The 23,521-nt window shown below is 43.5% G+C and overlaps 1 protein-coding gene across 2 annotated transcripts in view; it reads left to right on the top strand.

Moving 5' to 3' along the window:
• Positions 1–23,521, top strand: part of MPPED1 (metallophosphoesterase domain containing 1) — a 183,024-nt gene that overhangs the window by 115,226 nt on the left and 44,277 nt on the right. For both annotated transcript variants that reach the window (XM_077469393.1, XM_077469392.1), the window contains exon 5: positions 17,097–17,212. In XM_077469393.1, coding sequence (XP_077325519.1) covers positions 17,097–17,212 — 116 coding nt within the window. The remainder of the gene's footprint in view (positions 1–17,096; positions 17,213–23,521) is intronic.

The raw sequence follows: 23,521 nt of genomic DNA, 5'->3' as shown, positions 1-23,521 counted from the left end.
TTCAACACTATTTGCAGGACCCGGCGGGTACCCCGTCCAGCGCCATTACGAGGTTGCCACGTGCGTCCTGCTCTGCTGAGAGATCCCAGCCTGACGAACCTGACTCTCCTGTCTCACTCTCGGCCGCGGATCCTCCTATGGAAGCAGCAAGTTCACCGATGTCTGCAATGGCCGATTCTCCGCAAAACGTACCCGTCCTGCCTGATGACCTGCGGAGGATTTTACAGGCCCTACCTACCAGGGCAGATTTTGAGGCCCTTCCCTCTAAAGCAGACATAGAACTCCTCATTGCACGGGTGGAGGAGGCCCATGCCCGCGATATTCAAAAGGTGCGGGGGGACATTCAGGCTTTGTCGGTCAGGGTGGACTCAGGAGCGACGTCCCTGCAATCACTCACGCAACGGGTGTCAGAGCTGGAACGAGCGCGGACCGTACAACAGGCCTCCATAACAGATCTACGTCTCCACACCGAGGACTTGGAAGACCGCAGCCGCCGCAATAATTTGCGGCTGCGGGACATACCAGAAGCCACGGGATCGGAAGACCTGGAGGCAACGGTAGTGGCCATCTTGCACCGCACCCTGGGCCCCAAACCAACAGATCCGGAGAGACCCAGGGATGTACTTTGCAGGGTCCACAGGTACTCCCAGAAAGAGTTGATCCTTTGGAAGGCCCGGGAACATGGGGAAGTGAGTTTTGATGGAGCTGCTGTCAAGGTGCTTCCGGACCTCTCCAGGGCTACGCTCCAGAGGAGAGCGTTGCTGAGACCTGCTTTGGAACTATCCAGACGACGGGGATGCACATACCGCTGGGGTTACCGCTGGCGGTCACGTTCAGGAGAGAAAATTGCTCTTTTATTTTGCGCACCCCAGAAGATTTGCCAGCGTTTTTTCTCTTCTTGGGGGTTGACCCTATTCCCGTTCCTAACTGGCTGGACACCATCCCCCACAGAGTGTCCCGCCAAGGCTCCGCATCGTGCCCTGGCCGTCTTCCCCAGCGCCAATTCTGAGCAAGGAGGCGTTCGCGGACACGGTCGGGAGAGGGGTCACGTGAGTCTTAACTGTCTCTTACCGGGTTTGTTCAGGACCTAGAGTCGGACATGCAGGTACTATGGTTCGTGGGCCCCGCTCCTTCTGCCTCCCCCCTCCGCTAGTGTATGGAGGCCTGGTACTTTATTATTTCACTTATTTTTATTTGGGTTCTATGTCTCCCCAACGCCCCATGGGTTGTTACAGGGGTGCGGTTGTCCTTCCCTCGCACCATGTCTTTTCCGGATCCCACCTCTACATACTACCTTCCCTGGCAGCCCCCCGCCAGTATGTTGGAGCTTATGGGGTACTCCCGCCCGTGTTGCTGCTGCAGGAAGTGGGGATTGCGGGAGGGTTGCCCAGTCACACTTGCCTACATTACATGGATGAATCGCTCCCGTCTGCATAGCTCGGGCGCATTTGCATGTACACATGATAATCTTTCAGCAAATCTGATGGGACTGGGGCCGGGACTTTTCTCAGTTGGAGGGGGAGATGGCCTCCGCCACGGGATGGACGGATTTGGTTTCCAGGAGGGGGTTGGGGGGTGGGTTACCCGACCCATTTTTATGGTACAGGAGGGCCCCACAGGGGCCAAGGTAAGGTCGGCTCTTCTGGAATATCTGGTCCATTGTTTACGAACCCTGTTGAGATGTACATTAAGGTTGCTTGTATGTTACGACTTTGTATTTGTTGCATATGATACACTATTTATGTTATAGCTGTCTTTAATATCCCTTTGTTATAATCTGTTATAGTCTGGGTGGGGGGGGGGGCTGGTAGCCGTCCCACTCGTCGTTCCTTTCCCCTTCCCCACGTAGGTCCGCACTCGGTTACCGGTATTAAACTGGTGAGCGCATTAGCACCATTGTGCTGCAAATTTAGTATTGCGCTGTTCTCCCTCTGAGAATAAGCAAATTGCAGTTTCTCTCCTCCCTCTTTTCTTAATCTCTCCCTCCGCTTCCTTTTCTTCTTACTCTTCCCTGTTTCTACTTTTACCCTTTTGCCCGCCCCACTCCCAACAACCCCCCCCCCCCCGCTGTTTTTCCCCGGGGACCATGGAGGCACTGACTATTCTCTCCCTCAATGTACGTGGGTTGAATGTCCCGGAAAAAAGGCGTATGCTTTTGCAAGACTTACGCCAGCTTAAGGTGGACCTGGCCTTGGTCCAAGAGACCCATTTTAAGGGAGGGAACCTTCCCCTTTTGAGGAACAATTTATACCCAACCGTATACCACTCCACTAACGGGACCGCTAAGTCCAGGGGGGTCTCTATTTTAATAGCTCGCCACGTTCCCTGGAAATGCTTAGAAGTAAAAATGGACCCAGAGGGCAGATTCCTATTCCTCAAGGGCACCATTGGGGGAGTAGAAATTACGATTGCAAATATATGCGCACCAAATTCCGGCCAGGATCACTTCATCTCCAGGACACTGACTACTCTACAGATGTTTGTCTCAGGTCAGTTGGTCTTGGGAGGGGATTTCAACATCCCGTTGATCCCCATGGAGGACACATCCTCGGGACACTCCTCAATCACCCCTAATGTCAGGCATCGTATTGCGCGTTCCATACACAGAGCACAGTTGATAGATGCGTGGAAGCTACTTCACCCGTCAGAAAGAGATTATACATTTTACTCGGCGCCCCATAGCCATTATTCCAGGATTGATTACTTTTTTATACCCCACGACCAATTACATGCCCTTAGGGGCTCCTCCATTGAACCAATTACGTGGTCTGACCATGCCCCCATTTTGATCTCCTATTCCCTGACTGATGGCCACACAGCCAAAGCAAGGACATGGAAGTTAAATGAGAGCCTGCTTCAAGATGCGGAGGTACTTCAAGAGGTGGTCAGGGACCTGGAGCATTTTTTTGCTCTCAATGATACTCCCGACATCAGCCCTGGAATAGTGTGGGAGGCACATAAGGCGGTTATACGGGGGGGTGTTGATAAAGCATGGGGCCCGCATTAAGAGGAGACGCAACGCACAGTTGACGGCCCTATTGCGGGACCTCCACCGGGCGGAAGCCAGACATAAACACGCTCAGACGCCGGCCGGCGAAACAGACCTCAAACTTCTCAGGGTTAAGATTACTGACTTGATGCAATTCAGAGCCAAAGCGTCCCTGCAGAAATGTAGACGGATCTCATACGAATCTGGCAATAAGTGCAGCAAGATTTTGGCCCAAATGTTGCGAGAACAGGCGATTGCGAGTTATGTCCCTCAGGTCATGACTCCGCATAACCAGAAAGTTACCCTTCCCGGGAGATTGCAGGGGAATTTCAGAAATTCTATGGATCTCTGTATAATCTACAAACTCCCACCCTCTCACATGCCCACATTGAGAATTATTTGTCTGAAGCTGCTATGCCCAAGCTGTCAGAGGAGGTGTGTATGTCCCTAGAAGAACCTATTACCATGCAGGAATTGCAGGCGGCGGTGGGGGCGGCGAAGGTTGGGAAAGCACCGGGACCGGATGGCTTCACGGCCCAATATTATAAAACGCTGCTGCCATCGCTGGGGAATTTTATGCTTAAATTTTTTAATTCGTTGGGATCTACTCAGACTTTTCCCAGGGAATCCCTGCTGGCCCACATCACAGTACTCCCGAAGGAGGGGAAGGACCCCTCGCAATGTGGTAGCTACAGGCCGATTTCGCTACTTAACGCAGACCTTAAGATATTCACTGCTGGCTTCCAGGATCCAGGGCCTTCTCCCATCCATGATTCATCTGGACCAGGTTGGTTTTGTACCCACCAGGGAGGCACGGGATAACACGGTTAAAGTTCTTAACCTTATACACATTGCCAATAAAACCAAGGCCCCCTGTGTTTTCCTGGGCACTTCGACAGGGTGGACTGGAGTTTTATGACTTCTGTTTTGCGACATGTGGGCTTTGGAGATAGGCTAATAACTTGGATTGGCTCTATATACTCCAATCCTTCGGCCCAGGTCCGGGTCAATGGGGTTCTGTCCGAACCCTTTGAGATAACCAACAGAACTCGCCAGGGGTGCCTGTTATCTCCTCTCCTTTTTGCCCTGTCGCTGGAACCCTTCTTGCGCAAGGTGAGAGCCAATCCAAACATTACAGGATTTTCAGTGGGAGACACGCAGTATAAAATTGCTGCATACGCAGATGACATGTTATTTACATTGACCAACCCAGCGACCTCCCTTCCCCACCTACTGCAGGAATTCAGGGAATATGGCGTCGTCTCCAATATGAAAATCAATTTCCATAAATCGGAGGCAATGGGCATCGGTCTCACCCCGCGCCTGGTCTCCACGCTCCGTCTGAACTTTAAATTTAAATGGACCCAGACAGCCCTGAAATACCTGGGAACGTATATCCCACCAAAGGTGTCACAAGTCTACGCACTAAATTTCCCCCCACTGCTATCAACGATACGTAACCTGCTCATCAAATGGAACAAGGGTTTGCATTCTTGGCTGGGCAGATGCAACATCGTTAAGATGTGCATCCTTCCTACATTTCTTTATCTTTTACAGGCTTTACCGATCCATATCCCTTCTCACTATTTTCTACAGACTAGGGCCTTATTATCAGACTTTATTTGGGCTCACAAAAGACCTAGAATTAACTACAACCAGTTGACCCGACCAAAACAACAGGGAGGATTAGCGATCCCAGATCTCCGTAAATATTATCAGGCCACCCATCTGACGAGACTGATAGATTGGAATAGACACCACAACACGAAACAGTGGATCCAGTTGGAACAAGCTGAAAGCGTAGTAGCGCTGCACAGAGCCCCGTGGTGCCACGACAGCTTACCAGGCAGTGTGAGCATCCTATTATAGGAGTTACCTCGCGCGCGTGTCTCTCTTCCTGAGCGCCAGGCTAGTGTCGCGAGCCTCCCCGCTCCGTCCGATACTGGGAACCCCAGAGTTTTCTCCCGGTCTTACAGACCCACCATATCGTTCACTTAAACAGTCAGGGATTTTCCAGGCGTCTCATTTCCTTACGGGGGGTAAATGGCCCACTGCTGCCGCCCTTGTAGACCCGCAGGGACAGTACAAATTGGATTTCTTAAGAGCGTCACAACTGCTCCATTTTTTGCAGTCTTTACCTCCCCCTGGTAACTTCACCCAAAATGTAACCCCCTACGAAGCCTACTGCTCGGAGGAGGGCACTATGCCCCATGCCTTGTCTGCCACATATCATTTATTGATCACCGGACGATTATAATTTGAACTGCCTCGGGGCTTGGGAGAGAGACGCGCGGTGCAGATTCTCGACCCGTCAGAAGCAAAATATCCTCTATTTTACGCATAAATCTTCCATTTGCACAAGAACACAGGAGACTAATTTCAAAATTGTAACTAGATGGTACAACACTCCGGTGAAATTGCGTCGGATCTTCCCGACATCGTCAGATAGATGCTGGAGGTGTCAGAGGGAAGAGGGGACGATTCTCCACACCTTTTGGAGCTGGCGTCTGTTGGAGCGGTTCTGGAAGATGGTTCGGGGAACGATATCGAAATTTACTGACACTCCTGTTCCAGATGATCCTGCCTTTTTTCTGCTCCATGCCACGAATGTTTCCCGAAAGCGGTATAAGACCTCCTTGACCCGTCATCTTTTAGATGCTGCCAAAGTGTGCATTCCTCTAAAATGGAAACACACGCAACCACCGACAATTGGAATGTGGCTTAAAAAAGTCGAGGACATCAAAAAAATGGAAGACTTAATCCTTACAAACAGGGGCCAGAACGAGCGATTCACTAAAACATGGACGGGTTGGAACATGTTTATATTCTCAAGGGAAGGCAGGGCCCTTTTGGAGGAGGATGTGTCCCGGATTTGATTCTCTGCTACCACCCCCCCCCCCCCCCTTCCTTTCCCATTCTCCTACCCTTCCCTCCCCATCTTTTTCTGTCTTTCTCTTCTGCATACTCTTGTCTTATTCTTTATTTTTATTTTTCCTTTCTCTTTTAAGGATTGGGGCCTGGAGAGAACGTTGGAGTGTCCTCCACTCCCTCGATAACTTTTCTTTCTTTAAAATCGGAAAATTAGGGTGAGATTTATGGGGCAGGTTGATGTTTTTGGCATGTTTTTGGCATGTTTTTGACTACGGACTCTGCCCTCTGCGGAACAGAAGAGGTGACACCGAAATGGGAGAAGCTCCTTGTGGTGGAGCTGAAGAGAGAGAATTACATGGACAATGTTAGGCTTTGGGTGTCCCTCTTTCTTAACCCTATTAGTTCATGGGCCTCAGGGGCAGGATGTATTTCGCACCAATTGATGCAATGGTTTATGCCTAGTGTTATCTGTTCACTGTAATATTTACTTGTTTTGCTCCATGTTTCTTTGCCCTTTGAATAAAAGTAAATTTGCAAAAAATAAAATTCATACTTACATAGTTAGTCTGGGTGAAAAAAGACACAAATCCGTCTAACTCAACCAATCCCAAATATAGATCCTGTTGGTTAAGCAGTTTTCCGGAATAAAAAAACTACAAGATTACAAAGGTTTATTTCAAAGTCATGGTGAACAGAAAAAAAGAGATAAATCAAGATGAATAATCTGTTGCTACAGGCAGTCCCAGATAATAAAAGCTTTTTCAAGCTCTTATTGGGGTTAATGTGCAATGCATTTGAAGGTGACCAGAAAACAGATAATGCACAAAGGTTTGACTCTCAGTCTGCAGCTCATTTGTGCAGCTCCTTCGCTGCTGTATAGGAGACATCACACTATAGGTAAAGTTTGAATTAATTTTCCTTTGGGTTTGCTTTTTTACATTCTAATTTTCCACTAAATGAGACATCTGTTTCTGGGAACAGAAATTTTCGATGGTTTCCACGGCAACCATCATTCTGCGTATGAAATGTATTTGAACGGTTACCTCAGAAGAAAGAAGCAAATTTCATAGAGCATAGGATTTTGAGCGATCAGCCTTTGTGCAGCAAATATTTCCTTTTCATCATTAACCCAAATCTTAAATCTTCAACAGAGAAAACAAGCTTACTTCTACACAAACACAGAGTGAAAAGCTAATTAATCACTAAAAAACCCTACTGTGCATAATGAAACAAGTATATGGATATATATAAGGCTTTTGGTCAATTTTCTGACCTAATGCTATTTGGCTATTATTGGAAAATGCTGCTGGTTGCTGAAACACTTCCAATAAAATTTACTGAAGGCACAAAAAGTTGAGCACTTGCTCACCAACTACTCAGAACTGATTAATGGAGTAGGGAGATAATAAAAACAGTTCCAAAAATAACCTAAACTCAGAATTTCAACTATTTTAAACTTATGAGTTTGGATGAGTAAAACAGAGTGTTCATTTACCTGAAATATTGGCAGCATTTCGTAGACTTTGGCCAAATCTTACCATGTTATAAAGTAATGCATTTCAATCAACGGGGAAGGTAAAATTAAATGGACAATGTAACCTTGCACATCCAGTGCAAAGTGACAGGATCATTGCAAAAGGGCCCCATCCAATCCACTTACATTATCTCACAAAAGTGAGTACACCCCTCACATTTTTGTAAATGTTTTATTATATCTTTTCATGTGACGGCACTGAAGAAATGACACTTTGTTACAATGCAAAGTAGTGAGTGTACAGCTTGTATAACAGTGTACATTTGCTGTCCCCTTAAATAACTCAACATACAGCCATTAATGTCTAAACCGCTGGCAACAAAAGTGAGTACACCCCTATGTGAAAATGTTTAAATTGGGCCCAATTAGCCATTTTCCCATGTGACTCTTTAATGTTACAAGGTCTCAGGTGTGAATTTTGAGCAGGTGTGTTAAATTTGGAGCTTTCGCTCTTATTCTCTCATACTGGTCACTATAAGTTTCGACATGGCACTTCATGGCAAAGAACTCTCTGAGGATCTGAATAAAAGAATTGTTGCTCTACATAAAGATGGCCAAGGCTATAAGAAGATTGCCAAGACCCTGAAACTGAGCTGCAGCATGGTGGCCAAGACCATACAGTGGTTTAACAGGACAGGTTCCACTCAGAACAGACCTCACAATGGTCGACCAAGGAAGTTGAGTGCACGTGCCCACCGGCATATCCAGAGGTTGTCTTTGGGAAAAAGACGTATCAGTGCTGCCAGCATTGCTGCAGAGGTTGAAGGGGTGGGGGGGTCAGCCTGTCAGTGCTCAGACCATATGCTGCACACTGCATCAAATTGGTCTGCATGGCTGTTGTCCCAGAAGGAAGCCTCTTCTAAAGATGATGCACAAGAAAGCCCACAAACAGTCTGCTTGCTGAAAACAAGCAGACTAAGGACATGAATTACTGGAACCATGTCCTGTGGTCTGGGGTGTGTAACAATAGGGGGCGCTGTGAATAGTGTAACTTCATAAATTATACTAAAGCTTGTACATATACAAATAAACTGCATACTGCTTAACTAAATACTATAGCAATTGGTGATTAATATATAACCCAGTGCTAAAATCACAGTGATTCAGATACTTCATCAAAAACAAAAATTTCCATAAAAAACAAAGTCCATAAATCTTTTGTGATGCAACTTCAGTCTTTACACCATCACCAATGGCAGACTTCATGAAAAACACCCAGTGGATGTGAGTTAAATTCCTACTCACCAGACCACCATGACCTCTTTAACGAAAAAAAAGCCCTCTATCATTACACACCCCAAATCAGACAAAGCTAGCACTATTGCACTTTGAGGGGGATCAACTTATTGTATACACTTTTTTAGAACTAGCTCATCTAGCTATTCCTTAGCATGAGGTTCTTCCACTTTTTTCTGTCCTGTGGTCTGATGAGACAAAGATAAACTTATTTGGTTCAGATGGTGTCAAGTGGGGGCAACTAGGTGAGGAGTACAAAGACAAGTGTGTCTTGTCTACAGCCAAGCATGGTGGTGGGAGTGTCATGGTCTGGGGCTGCATGAGTGCTGTTGGCACTGGGGAGCTACAGTTCATTGAGAGAACCATGAATGCCAACATGTACTGTGACATGTTGAAGCAGAGCATGATCCCCTCTCTTCAGAGACTGGGCTGCAGGGCAATATTCCAACATGATAACGACCCCAAACACACATCCAAGATGACCACTGCCTTGCTAAAGAAGCTGAGGGTAAAGGTGATGAACTGGCCAAGTATGTCTCCAGACCTAAACCCTATTTAGCATCTGTGGGGCAACCTTAAATGGAAGGTGGATGATCGCAAGGTCTCTAACAGCCACCAGCTCCATGATGTCGTCATGGAGGAGTGGAAGAGGACTCCAGTGGCAACCTGTGAAGCTCTGATGAACTCCATGCTCAAGAGGGTTAAGGCAGTGCTGGAAAACAATGGTGGCCACACAAAATATTGATACTTTGGGCCCAATGTGGACACTTTGAATCTGAATCCCAGGCAATCACTTGTGGAGTCCCTCAAGGATCGCCCCTGTTGCCAGTCCTCTTCAACATATACATCCACCCTCTCCTCCAAATCATCAGATTTTCAGACCTCTGCTTCCACTCATATGCTGACGACACAACTTTACCTCTGTATCACCGGACAAAGAGACCATCCACAACAACTAGAAAATTGTCTCAATTTAATAGAAGACTGGATGACCACCAACTCCCTCAAACCCAACTAATCAAAAACAGAGCTTCTTATCCTTCACGCAAACCATAATCCCTGAACCAAGACCTCCTGGACACCACCCACCATCTTTGGGCAGACCATCTTCCCAAAGACTAAGGCCAAGAGTCTCTGGGTCATCTTTGACTCACAAATGTCAAAGGATTCACAAATAGGAGCAGTAGTCAGTGGTTCTCACCATCTGCTGCGCCTGCTACGCAGACTCATTCCTTTTATACCAAAGAATGACAAAGCAGTGGTAGCTGGATCCATCATTAACTCACGACTTGACTACGCAAACTCACTGTACATAGGATTACCCCAATATCAACTTGCGCAATTACAACTTATCCAAAACAGGCCGGCAAGGCTGATAACAGGAAAAAAAACCTGGGAATTAATCTCCCCTTCCCTGAGGAACCTACACTGGCTAACTATAAAGAATCGGATCACTTTCAAGACCCTCTGCCTCACCCACAAAAGCGTGCATAGAGATGCTCCTCAATACCTAACTGAGAAAATAAAACACTACACACCAAACCGCAGTCTTCGATCATCTAACAAAAACCGCCTCCTCGTTCCCAAATCTCGGTACAAATCAAACAGGGAACGGAGATTCGCTGTCCAAGGACCACGGCTATGGAAAGCGCTACCAACCAACATCCACCTGGAAGAAAACCACCAGGCCTTTAGGAAAAAACTCAAGACCTTCCTCTTCTAGAAGTTGGACAACTAAGCTCTTCACAGCACCTTGAGTCGATTCTGTTCGCTTTGTGCACTATACAAATATTTCACTCACTCACTTACTTTCACTTAGGGGTGTACTCACTTTTGTTGCCAGCTGTTTAGACATTAATGGCTGTGTGTTGAGTTATTTTGAGGGGGCAGTAAATTTACACTGTTATACCCCCTGTACACTCACTACTTTACAATGTAGAAAAGTGTCATTTCTTCAGTGTTGTCACAGGAAAATATATAATAAAATATTTACAAAAATGTGAGGGGTGTACTCACTTTTGTGAGATACTGTATACTTATCTTCCCTGCCCTCCTTTGCTGTTCCTTCTTCCGTCACAATTGCCCTTGAAATAACCAGTATCAACATTTAGGAGCAATGGTGACATCACTACCTCATTCATGTGACTGGCTGCTTGGTCTGAGCACTGTCACTGGTTAGGAGGAGGTATGACCCCCATACCTGGAAGCAATGGAGGAAGAAGCCCCATGTAAGTGCTGGTAACGTGAGTATAAGGGCAAGGGGGCAGCCTTTTGGAAGACACTATCATTTTGCCTTGCATTGGTGTCTCTTTTTAAGATAAGGGGCTAACTCGCTCTCATGGATTACAGAAGCTCTTCTGAAGAATTCTGGAGTTGTTTTTGTGACAAAAAATGGTCCCTCAATAACCTCATTATTTAAAGTTTTTCTTCACAGATAAAAAAAAAAAAGAAAACAGGTAGAATGAAAATAAAATAAAAAGGGGTATAGTAACAGTATACAGATAAACAGTATACAGATAAAGTTCAAATCCACAAAGAAAGCAGAAAAATAAAAATTACAGATAAAATAAACATAACTACAGTACTAAAAAAAAAAAAACATACCCTCTATAAAAAACAAAAAAAACAAAAAAAAATTATTTTAAAAGAAAAACAAATTTCCCCTAAGCATCTCAGTGAGTGAAACTGATAATTTCGGCTTTAGGGATATTGAATTTTTTTTTTAGACAAATACATTTGCCAAAATCTCTCCAATCATCTCTAATTATGAGTGTGCAGTCTTATATGTTTGTAACATTCATAACTGTAATATTCATAACATGCTTTTCACGCGTGATTATGAATGCTCATGTGTGTTTGAAGTCATTGCTGACGTCTCCTAAAAAAAAAATACTAGAGCCCTGGTTGTCATGCCAATACATTGGCTTCAGTATTTGCACTGAGGGCCTGATATGGAAATGAAATATGTGCGTTGGCGTTCCCATCGTTTGGTCGGCAAAGCAAAGTGGACTACCAAAGAATACTACATGCATGCCCACACCTTTGAAATAATAATAATAAAAATAATGTGCATGCAGTTAATTCATTGGCTAAGCTGAGTAGCACATGCTTCAGCATCAGAACATACACCAGCCAAGAGGTGGCATACCCAGAATCAAAATGCTATTTTGTCTGTTGTTTTTGGGGGTGATATCTGTTATTTATTTTGCATTAACATTTAATGCAGGAACAATATAATATAACTGAAGGTGACTGTAAAAAAAAAGCAAGGAACATAAAAAAGCCAAAGGGCATGCTTCGTGAGGGTTCTTATGCATACAAGACCGCAGCATTGTACGCACTTTCAAATGCTGCTTTTTGCTAACTGCTGTTGTAATTCATGTTGTACACTTTTTAATTTAACCCGCAGAATGACATGTGCCTGTTTGGTGCTGTTAATTTGTTTTTCATATTTGCTTTCAATTAATCACATTGTAGGTTTTTTTTTTTTAGGAAAAATTTTAATTTAATGCAACAAATCTCTATAGAAGGCACAGCTGAAAAACAGGACTGCAACACCCATGTGATCATGCAAACATACAACACTAATGTGCCATAAGAAAACCCAGAAAACCCACTACTGCTTTCTGCTTAATTTCTGATTCTCTTCTGATTCTCATTCAGTAGTAGGCATATACGTTGATCTGGTATTTAGGCTCTCTTACAATTATTACCCCTCTTACAGGCTATTCACAGCATACTTGTAAATCAACCTTCTGAAAATCTCTGCTACTTGCTGTGCGCATACCCAGGGGCAGATTAAGAACATCATGGGCCTGGTGCTGAGGATTTTGGTGGGGCCTTTTATGAACAATAAATAAATAAAAATGCAAACTATTTTTTGTTATAACAAATTCAATTAAAGAGAGAGAGGGAGGATGAGAGAGAGAGAGATAAAGACAGAGAGAGAGAAAGGGGATGAAAGAGGTGTGAGGGATAAGGGAGGTAGGATGAGAGAGAAAGGAGGGGATGAGAGAGAGGATACACATGAGCATGTGTGGGAGTGACATCAACGCAGCCTGGCCAAGGCAAGTGACGGAAGGCACAGAACCCAGAAGGAAGACTGGGTGAAGATGGAAGTGTCCGGGCCCCGCCAGATTGATCACAGCACAGCACTGGAGGGCTCAGTCTGACAATTTAAGTGTACCCTAATGTGTTACTTGTACATTATGGCATAACCTACCCCAGGGCCTCTAAAAGTAGTAATGTTAGAAAAGTTTACTACTGCTTTAATATCACAGGAGCCTCTCATGGGACCCCTACTTACCCTGTGGCCCTTGGGCAGTGCCTAAGTGCATAGTTGTCAACATTTGAAAAATAATTTCAGGGACACTTTTTTTTACAAGTGCTATATTTAGAGTAGCTGACATCCCCTATGTTCCTCTATACATCACAATAGTAATTACAAAATTAAATAAGTACTAATAACGGGGAAGAACAAATATGAGGACTGTGAGATTTCCTTTAGTTGAACTGACAAAAGTGCCCATTCTAGAGCTGGTAACATTGAGGATATTCAGTATAATTTTAAAGAACAGTTTTTGTGGGTAAGAGGCATAGGGGAGGAGTATGGATGGTATAAAAGTGGGAAGTATGTGCAGGTGAGGGAGAGGAATGGGGAGGGTCTAACAGTGAGCACTATGTGCAGGAGAGGAGAGTGGAGGGTATGGCAGAAGGCACTATGTGCAGGAGAGGAGTGTGAGGGGTATGACAGTGGGCAGTATGCACAGCAGAGGAGTGTAGAGGGTATGACATTGGGCACTATGTATAGGAGAGGAGTGTGGAGGGTATGACAGTGAGTGGTATGTACAGGAGACGAGTGTTGGAGGTATGACAGTGGGCACTATGTATAGGAGAGGAGTTTGGAGGGTATGACAGTGAGTAGTATGTACAGGAGAGGAATGTGGAGGGTATAACAGTGGGCACTATGGATAGGAGAGAAGTGTTGGAGGTATGACAGTGGGCACTAGGTATAGGAGAGTTAAAGGATGAAGTGAAGCCAACCAAACAAAATTATACCACATCCCAAGTATTCAATATAAACAAGGAAAGCAGGGGGAGAGGTGACTAGCCTCAACGGGACTTTTAACGGTATCAAACATTACATATGAAAAAAATCGCATAGCAATCAAAAAAAGTTTTTTTTTAAAACAAATTTTCTTAGAAATGTATTATACAAAAACATAACAGATTTTGCTAAAACAGCTGGGGCTTATCAAATCTAATTACACAGGTGTAACGAACTTGCACATACACAGTCCTCCACAGATCAACCACAAATCACGATCTGTGGAGGACTGTGTATGTGCAAGTTCGTTACACCTGTGTAATTAGATTTGATAAGCCGCAGCATAACACTGAGTCAATTTCACCCTATATGAGAACGGCTAGGCGGACATCTCCCCTGCCCATTTTGGAAATTGTGGTCTAGCTATGGCAGCCCCTGACCCCTATGTGGGGGTTCAGTTTCTTTAACCTTGATCCTACCAGCATATATTTAAACTGCTATTTTGAAGCACCTCCCTGCAAGCATATATGGTCCGGATGGTTTGCCCATCCCTTTATCTTCCACTGAGCCTCTCCATTTTTTACAATACGGGATTAATTTGATCTATTGTGTAAATATATATTTGTACTATTCTTGTCAATGATACTCTAAGCTCCTGAAGAAACTCGCTTACGAGTGAAACATGTCGAGCATCATACTACATTGACTGAGTTCACAAATTATTCTTCCAGATCTCTACGTATTGTATGGATGTATATCTGTATTCATGGTGTTGTTATAGCAAAATCTTTTATGTTTTTGTATAATAAATTTTTAAGAAAATTCGTTTTAAAAAAAAAACTTTTTTTGATTGCTATGCGATTTAATGTTTGATACCGTTAAAAGTCCAGTTGAGGCTAGTCACCTCTCCCCCTGCTTTCCTTGTTTATATAGGTATAGGAGAGGAGTGTGGAGGGTATGACAGTGGGCACTATGTATAGGAGAGAAGTGTTTGAGGTATGACAGTGGGCACTATGTATAGGAGAGGAGTGTGGAGGGTATGACAGTGAGTAGTATGTACAGGAGAGGAGTGTGGAGGGTATGACGGTGGGCACTATGTATAGGAGAGGAGTGTGGAGGGTACGACAGTGGGCACTATGTACAGGAGAGAAGTGTATGACAGCGGGCACTATGTATAGGAGAGGAGTGTGTAGGATATGACAGCGGGCGTTATGTATAGGAGAGAAGTGTTGGAGGTATAACAGTGGGCACTATGTATAGGAGAGAAGTGTGGAGAGTATGACAGTGGGCACTATGTATAGGAGAGGAGGATGAAGTATCTGGGAAGGAAAAATTTAAAGGTTTGTGGAAGGATGTTTAGGGGCTGTGTAGTGGTTAAGAGGGCCTTACATGGATTGAAATTACACCAATTAAAGTGGTTGTATACTCGATTTTTAAACTTTTACCTACAGGAAAGCCTATAATAAGGCTTACCTGTAGGTAAAAAAAATATCTCCTAAACCTGTACGGTTTAGGAGATATCCCCCTCGGTATGTGCCGCTGACTGCATCGGCGCATGCGCACAAGGGGATTCTCGGCCTGAAAATCCGGCAGTGGCCGGTGGCCGGAATGAAATCTCCCGCGCACATGCGCAGGAGTGACGATATTGCGGCTCCGGCCACTCACAGCGCCGGAGCCGCGATAGCCGGAAGAAACGCAGAGGGAGCATGTCAGCTCCCTCGGCGTGGATCGGGCCAGATGTCGGGGCCTCGTTCTAAGGTAAGTATTTCATAATGAGCTAGTATGCGGTGCATACTAGCTCATTATGCCTTTTGCTTTGCAGGTTTAAAAAAAAAAAAACAATGTGCGGGTTTACTACCGCTTTAAGCAGAGACCAGCCATAGTCGATCTATGTATGGGCTAGCTGGTTTTACACAAGTCAACCTATTAACCGACTTGAGTACAACCAGCCTGTCAGGTTTTCCCCAAAACAATCAGTGCTGCCAGCTATAGTTAGCAACACTAATCATTGTATTCACTGGCAGAACACAATAACACTGCGGGAGTGATTGCCCCATTCACAGGTCAGCAGGTGAGAGGGTGTGTGGGGACAGGCTGGGGAGAGATACTAGTCAGTCCCTGGGTAGGCACTGGTTAGTATCAGAGCCAGATACACACAGGTTACATACGCCACCATCGTTAGAACGAGAGCAATAATTCTAGCACTAGACCTCCTCTGTAACCCTAAACATGTAACCTGTAAAAAAAATGAAAAGCACCGCTTAGTATAGTAACTTAGTAACTTTATTGTTTTTTTTTATGAATGAGACAGTTTCTTTCCAAAAAAAAGTTTGAAAAATTGCTGCGCGAATATTGTGTAACATAAAAAGTTGCAAAGACCACCATTTTATTCCATAGGGTGTCTGTTAAAACAATATATAATGCTTGGGGGTTCTGAGTAATTTTCTAGCATAAACAATGATGATTTTTACATGTAGGAGAGAAGTCTCAGAATGGGCCTGGGTGGCAAGGGGTTAATTATCATAAGTAATATAAAAATAATTATTATAAGCACTGTGAGTTCATCCTCTCAGTCTGCTGCAGAGTGTTCCAGCTTGTATTTAAACTGGCCGCTCTGCATGTAGCTTCTGACAGACTATGCAAGGAGCCCCGTATCTCTGGAACCATAAATGATAGAAGCCCCATATTTTAACCAGTGCTGGAGTGTGTATTTAGCTACCTACCCCCAAAATTTGGGGTCTCTGTGACTCCTGATCGCCGAGCTACAATCCTCGAAGTCAATCTTTTTTTTTTTTTTTTTTTTTTTTGGGCAAATGGGCCTATCTTGAGAAAGGGGCCTGGAGCTGCAGCTCCAATAGCCCCTATGTTAATCCGGCCCTGCGCATACCACCTGCTGGCATATTTCTGATGTTTATGCAACCACAACAAAACAAGCCATGCTTTAATTATATTAAAATTATAAATGCAAACTAAAACACTAAAACACTATACATTCCTCGAAATAATAATTTCTCTATGAACGAGGAAGGGATGAAGGTCGTTATAAATGCTCACTTATCTTCCTGCACAGTGATTGCACTTCACTGTTCTCTCTCTGTTTAAATTTGTCTGTCAGCTCAAAGTAACTGAGAACAATACACTATATGGCTTACTGAGTTTTTTCTCAGCAGTCATTCAGCAAGGATGCTGACCATAGCCAACTGAAAAAGAATCTACAAATCTGTATATTCTATATGGTGATTAAAATATGGAACAGCAAGTAAGTAAACATGTGAAAGTCATGTAAAAAAAAACAATAAAAGCTCATATAGTGTACTCCCTTCAATTATACAATAGTGTTTTAATACAGTTTCACATTATTTTTGTAATATAGCTAAAGTAATGTGTTTTTATTGATGATGCTTTCTCCTCATTGGCAGGCAACCTTGGTTCTATGGCTGGGGATTTAACCTTCCTCGGGGGCAGTCCTTACTAGATAAATGGAACCTCATACCAGAAGGCACAGACATACTTATAACACATGGACCACCCCTGGGTATGTAATGCAATTCTTACCTAGTAAAAAATGTATGTCCATCAATATTGTGTATACCTCTAATAGACAAGCGCGTGGCCTCAAATTATACATGGATGTTTGGGTTACATACATTCTAGCTTTTTAGATTTCTTGAGGACAACAGTGAAAAAATGTAACTACAAAACATTGTGGCTTTTTAAAATACAGTGGAGGGTGATTCAACCCCGCAATATGCATGCAAACGACCAATTATCATTTTACTCCAGTCATTGCAGAGCATGAAGCCCTAAAACTTGGAAACCTGTATTTCTTTGCAATTCACTGAGAAAGAAGAAACCCAATCTGTCTTTGTGTGTAGCTAGAAAACCACTATTGCTCTTATTAGGACTTAAAACTTCTAACCAAAAAGTATGATTTAATATGATAACATTTATTTCTTCAGTTTAAATGGTTTGAATAACATATATTACATAACATGTTACATAGCATAAAATATTGTACAAAACTGGGTTTCAACATCAAGGAATGCGGTCCGAATGGTATCCCCCATAGCTGATGATTAGCTTGCAGTTATTGAATTACTAGTTGGCCCCCTCAGCTTAGGGACTCCAACGCGTTTCAAAATATTTAAAATAATCATCATCTTCAGGGTTAGACACTATTCTGGAATATAAATGGCATTTTACTATCCACATATTACAATTTATACATAATATTTTAGCCATCATAGATGCTTTGAAAAAAAATGTGTATAAGTTTGTTGCTCCAATCCAGGCTACAGTGGGTGATCCTGCTGGTTGGTTGGAGCAGCTGTGAGGATTTTTTCCTGCCCACTGGAGAGGTCACAAATCCTGTGACCATAAGTGTGGGCCTACTACCATGTCGACAGCATCGCCCGGTCTCCAGAAGTGATGCATTCCCGTACCCAGAAATTACGTTAACTAGAGCTGGACATGGCGCTGCAGCGCATGTGCAGTAACAGGGACACTGGAGACCTCGCAATGGACACCATCTTCCCATTCAGTTAATGGGTGTATGGGGATCCAGATCCCCTCCCTCCCAGATTATTGGGAGGGGAGGGACAGGATATTGCAGCTAATTAACCTAATTGTAGCTCCTATATAAACTCTCATGACCACCCTTATGCCATGTACACATGATCAGAATTTTGGTCGGAAAAAGCTCTGATGGTTTTCCCGACGGGATTTCGCTCAAGCTGTCTTGCATACACACGGTCACACCAAATTCCTACCGTCAAGTACGCAGTGACGTACAACACGTACGACTGGACTAGAAAAGGGAAGTTCAGTAGCCAGTAGCCAATAGCTTCCATCTCGTAGTTGAATCTGAGCATGCGTGAGTTTTTGCATGTCGAAATTGTATACACACTAACGCATTTTCGGATAGGAACTTTTTCCAACAGAAAAATTTAGAACATGCTCGCAATCTTGGAGCATACACACGATAGTATTTTCTGACCAAAAGCTCTCATCAGTCTTTTGCTGTCTGAATTTCCAATCGTGTGTACACGGCATTATATTAGGATCTCACAATCTATCTGGCATACTGAATGATGCAGGCCTTTTTTTCTCTGAAAATAGGTGCAGGAACTCAACCAGGACCCACAAAATCCCCTTCTTCCCCACACACACACACACCCTCCATCAAATAGTGGATGTGGTCAAATTTCACAATGGGCAGGTCTTAAAGATCATTAAATACCAAGAGTGCAATACGTACAGAGGGCAGAGTTTGGTGGTACACTACCTACATAGTGCAAAGTTCAGGGGTGAGCTACACAGAGTGCAGAGCTCAGCCTTCTTTGATAGCTGCTTACCTCTACATCGCCATCCACATCTCACTTTCACCCCTCTTCAGCTCTGACCTCTGCATTCAATCCCCCCACCACCCCCTTATTCTCCTCCCTCTTTAAAAGTTCCACCATCTTCCAAATGCCCACCTTTTGCTGTTGTGTTAAGCTGAAGCACCCAGCCGGCTCTAGAACCTTCCCTCACACTGTAGTTCCCCCGTCTTTCTCACTTGCAGATAGATCATCCAGTGGGGGTATCGGCATCCACACTACACCCTGAACACCTGCATCTCCCTTTTCCCCACCCTGCACTCAGTGGAAACTGCTCAGGATATCAGATATGTGGGAGCCTTTGGGAGCCAGGCTGTCACTTGTAAACACAGAAACCGGATGTCTGTGTTTAAAAGTGATGGTGGTGAGTAGGGAGCAGAGGGTCTGAGCTAGAGGTGGTGGAACTGAGTTCCACCAAGTTCCAGCTTAAATAAAGCCCTGGAAGGATGGATGTCTAAAACAGATGGAACCAAGCCATAACCACAGTATTTTATGCTTTTATGTAAGTAGCATTGGAGCATCTAATCAATGTTCCTCTACTACTACCTCCTATATTATTATTTTGCCCTCTCTCTCTTCCTCTATGGTGGGATATACTGTACTTATAATCATTATCTTATACTATCATTTATTCTAATTATGTTCCAAATAGAGAGAGGCATATGTAATATGATACTTATATCTGACTTTATAGGACATTTAATTTGAGCCCCAGGAGTTAGATGTGGGATCATTTGACCTTATGGTACAGGGCCTAATATTCTAACTTGAGGGGTGGTGGGCCGTATATGTTCCCCCATAAATCTAGTACCAACATCACACCATACAAATCTAATGGGAGACATTGGTATTTATTATTATTTTATATACTTTAACAGCTTGCAACATAATGACTTGTGCTCTTTGCAAACTTACAAACTATGTAAGTTTTTTTCAAAGCATCTATCATGACTGGAATATTATGTATAAATTGTAATATGTGAATAGTAATATATCATTTATATTCCAGAATGGTATCTCATCCCTGAAGAAGTTAATTTGTATAAACATTTCGAAACATGTTGGAGTCCCTAAACTGAGTGGGCCAACCAGTAATACAATACGTGCAAGCTAATCATCAGCTGTGGGGGATACCACTCAGACTGCATTCCTTAATTTTGTAACCCAATTTTGTAGAATATTTTATACTATGTAATATGTGATGTAATACTGTCTATGTGATTCAAACCTTTTAAACTCCAAACAACTGCAAAAATAAATGTTATCATTTTAATCTTACTTTTTGGTTAGAAGTTACCTTCAAAGTCTTAATAAGAGCAAAAGTGGTTTTCTAGATATAGTTAATAAGGATGGTGGCAACCACACCCAGAGTCACACACAATAATAATCTGTCTTTGAGCGTGGCTCCTCTCTTGATTTGCTTGTGTCTTCTAAGGTTCTTGCGGTAAACTCAAGGAAGCAATTAAAACTCTGTAGTGTATTAATGTGCTTTATTGAACAGAAAAACACTGCACATACAACTGCAGTATACTCAATTCATAGCAAGAAAAGTATAACAAATAATTATTATACAGGATGTATGTAGCGCCAACAGTTTGTGCAGCACTTTACAATTTAAAGGGAGACAATACACCAACAGTAAATTTCAAAACAAGAGGGTTAGAGGGGCCCAGCTCCTACAACTTCACAAGCTGACTACTTTCCTAGCAAAAAAGCATGTACAATGTATATTATAGGCATAAACTAAACAGTTACTTAACTTTCTTTATGATGGAGTCATCTTCTAGGATCCATGACCTTCCAGATTGCTTCTTGCTTCTCCAAAGTCCTCAGATCAGTTATTTTCTCCTCTGTCTCCAGGACAACTGTGTCTATTGTTCCTCAAGCACATGGCTTGTGCCCCCCTCCCCTCACTTACTGTGCATAATTTCCTGTATTGGGCTCATGGAGCAGTCCAACTGGTTCATTTGTATATCCATAAAGGGACCCTTATCTTCCAAACACAACACATTTAACTAAAAAGTCTTACCATTCACATATCTGATCTATAAAAAAAATCACAATAAAAATATAGCTATAGCAACACGTTCCACCTCTTGATTTTTATAGCATGATATGGGAAAAACATTAGCAAATCAAAGGAGAAGCATACCTAACAAGCTTCCTTGCAACAGACATCCACTTATTGTCTCTAACCCAGTTAGAACAGGGGGGACACCTCCTCCTGGACACAAGACACTTTTGCAGCCTTACTCTTCCTAAACAGTGTATGCATAATATTTCCTAGCAGAAGCAACAGAAAACAGATATGCTGCAGTTGAGATTTAGCAGAAATCCCGGACGAGCCCCCAATTGGTTTGCTTGTATCTTTTAAAGAGGAAGTAAACCCTGATGGGTTTATTTCCTCTTTGTCTCCCTTCAAAGGTAAAGCATAGCATAGTAGCCCATTATGTGTCACTTACCTGACACAGGAGCCAGCGATGTCACCGATGTCTTGCGTTAAACCCATTAAAGCTATTACAACTCTGTAGTGTATAAATGCTTTTACTAAACAGAAAATATGCACATACAACTGCAGGAAAAACAATTCATTACATGTAAAGTATAACAAAATATACATACAATATACACATACCCAAACTATCTATCTCAACTAATAAGCATGGACCATGTATTGGATAGGCATAAGTAAACTAATCAACTAATTAATTTGGGTTTCCTGGTGATGGGATCTTCTCCTTGCTTCTTAGTCTGAGTCTAGCACAAAACATCTGTTTCCCCTGAAGTCCTCAGATCAACTCTGTCCTTTTCTGCCTCCAGAACAACTGTGTCATCTTTGTTTTTAACCGCTTCAGCCCCGGAAGATTTTACCCCCTTCCTGACCAGAGCACTTTTTGCGATTCTGCACTGCGTCACTTTAACTGACAATTGTGTGGTCGTGCGACATTGTACCCAAACAAAATTGACATTCTTTTTTTCCCACAAATAGAGTTTTCTTTTGGTGGTATTTGATCACCTCTGCAGTTTTTATTTTTGTTATAAACAAAAAAAGAGCGACAATTTTGAAAAAAATCTATATTTTTTACTTTTTGCTATAATAACTATCCCCCAAAAATATATAAAAAATAATTTTTTTCTTCAGTTTAGGCCGATATGTATTCTTCGACATATTTTTGGTAAAAAAATCACAATAAGCATATATCGATTGGTCCGCGCAAAAGTTATAGCATCTACAAAATAGGGGATGGTTTTATGGCATTTTTATTTTATTTTTTTACTAGTAATGGCAGTGATCTGCGATTTTTATCAGGACTGCGACATTATGGCGGACACATCGGACACTTTTGACACATTTTTGGGACATTGCTATAAAAATGCACTGATTACTGTAAAAAATGTCACTGGCAGGGAAGCGGTTAAAACTAGGGGGCGATTAAGGGGTTAATTTTGTTCCCTCATGTATGTTCTAACTAAAGGGGAGGGGACTGTCTAGGGGAGATGACAGATCGCTACAGATCGCTACTTTGTATGAACAGACACTTAGGCCGCGTACACACGCGGGGACTGTTCGGCCAACTTTGTCCGCTGAACAGTGTTTCGGCGGACAGTCCGCCCGTGTGTGGGCTTTCAGCGGACAGTTTCAGCGAACAGTCCGCTGAACAAGGTTTTTCGGAAATTCCGAAAAACTGTCCGCTGAAACTTTGTTTCAGCGAACAGTCCCCTCGTGTGTAGGCTTGTTCGTCAAACTAAGTTCCGCGCATGCTCAGAAAGGATTTACACGCCGAAAGTTATAATGCAGTGTATAGGACGTCGTATTTTCGTCCCGTCGTACGTGCCGTTCACGTCATCGCGCACGGTTTCAGCAAACTGTTCATTCGTCGTGTGTGGCCATGTCCGTCCATGCTAATTTTGAGCGGACTGTTTGCTGAAACTGTTTGACGGACAAAGTCCCCGCGTGTGTACGCGGCCTGAGTCTCTTCTCCCCTCAGAGAACCGGAAAGATCCCGGTTCTCAGTGTGTCAACAGCGATCGTGAGAGCCCGGCAGTGATCACAACTGCTGGCCACTTGCATCTGCTCTGGGGGGGCCCATCTGTGCCATTCTGCCGCAGTAAAACTGCAGCAGCTGGTCGGCAAGTGGTTAAGTAAGAACAACTCTTCTTTGAGCGAATTGCCTATTCAAAGTCTTCCCCCCCCCCCTATTTCCTGCTACATCATATCCTGTAGCCTGACTTCCTGTGCTGAGCTAAAACACACGCTAAACTAGTCCAGCGGATGCATTTGCATATCAATAGGGGGGAGCCGTATCTTCTAACACATGGAATTAAAATGTAACCATTCGCATTTATCTATGCTATAAAAAATCACCAACCTATTTATAGCAACACATCTCTTGAAGAACCTGCTGTATTCTCTGGCAGCAGCTTCATAGCAAGTGATTCTTTGTATCACATCACCAAATCTCACC

Source organism: Lithobates pipiens, unplaced genomic scaffold (assembly GCF_037356315.1).
Source record: "Lithobates pipiens isolate NorthernLeopardFrog02 unplaced genomic scaffold, aLitPip1_a1.2 Scaffold_8, whole genome shotgun sequence".
NCBI classification, from domain to species: Eukaryota; Metazoa; Chordata; class Amphibia; order Anura; family Ranidae; genus Lithobates; species Lithobates pipiens.
The sequence above is the reverse complement of the archived record's forward strand: the minus strand, read 5'-3'. Positions and strand labels throughout refer to the sequence as shown.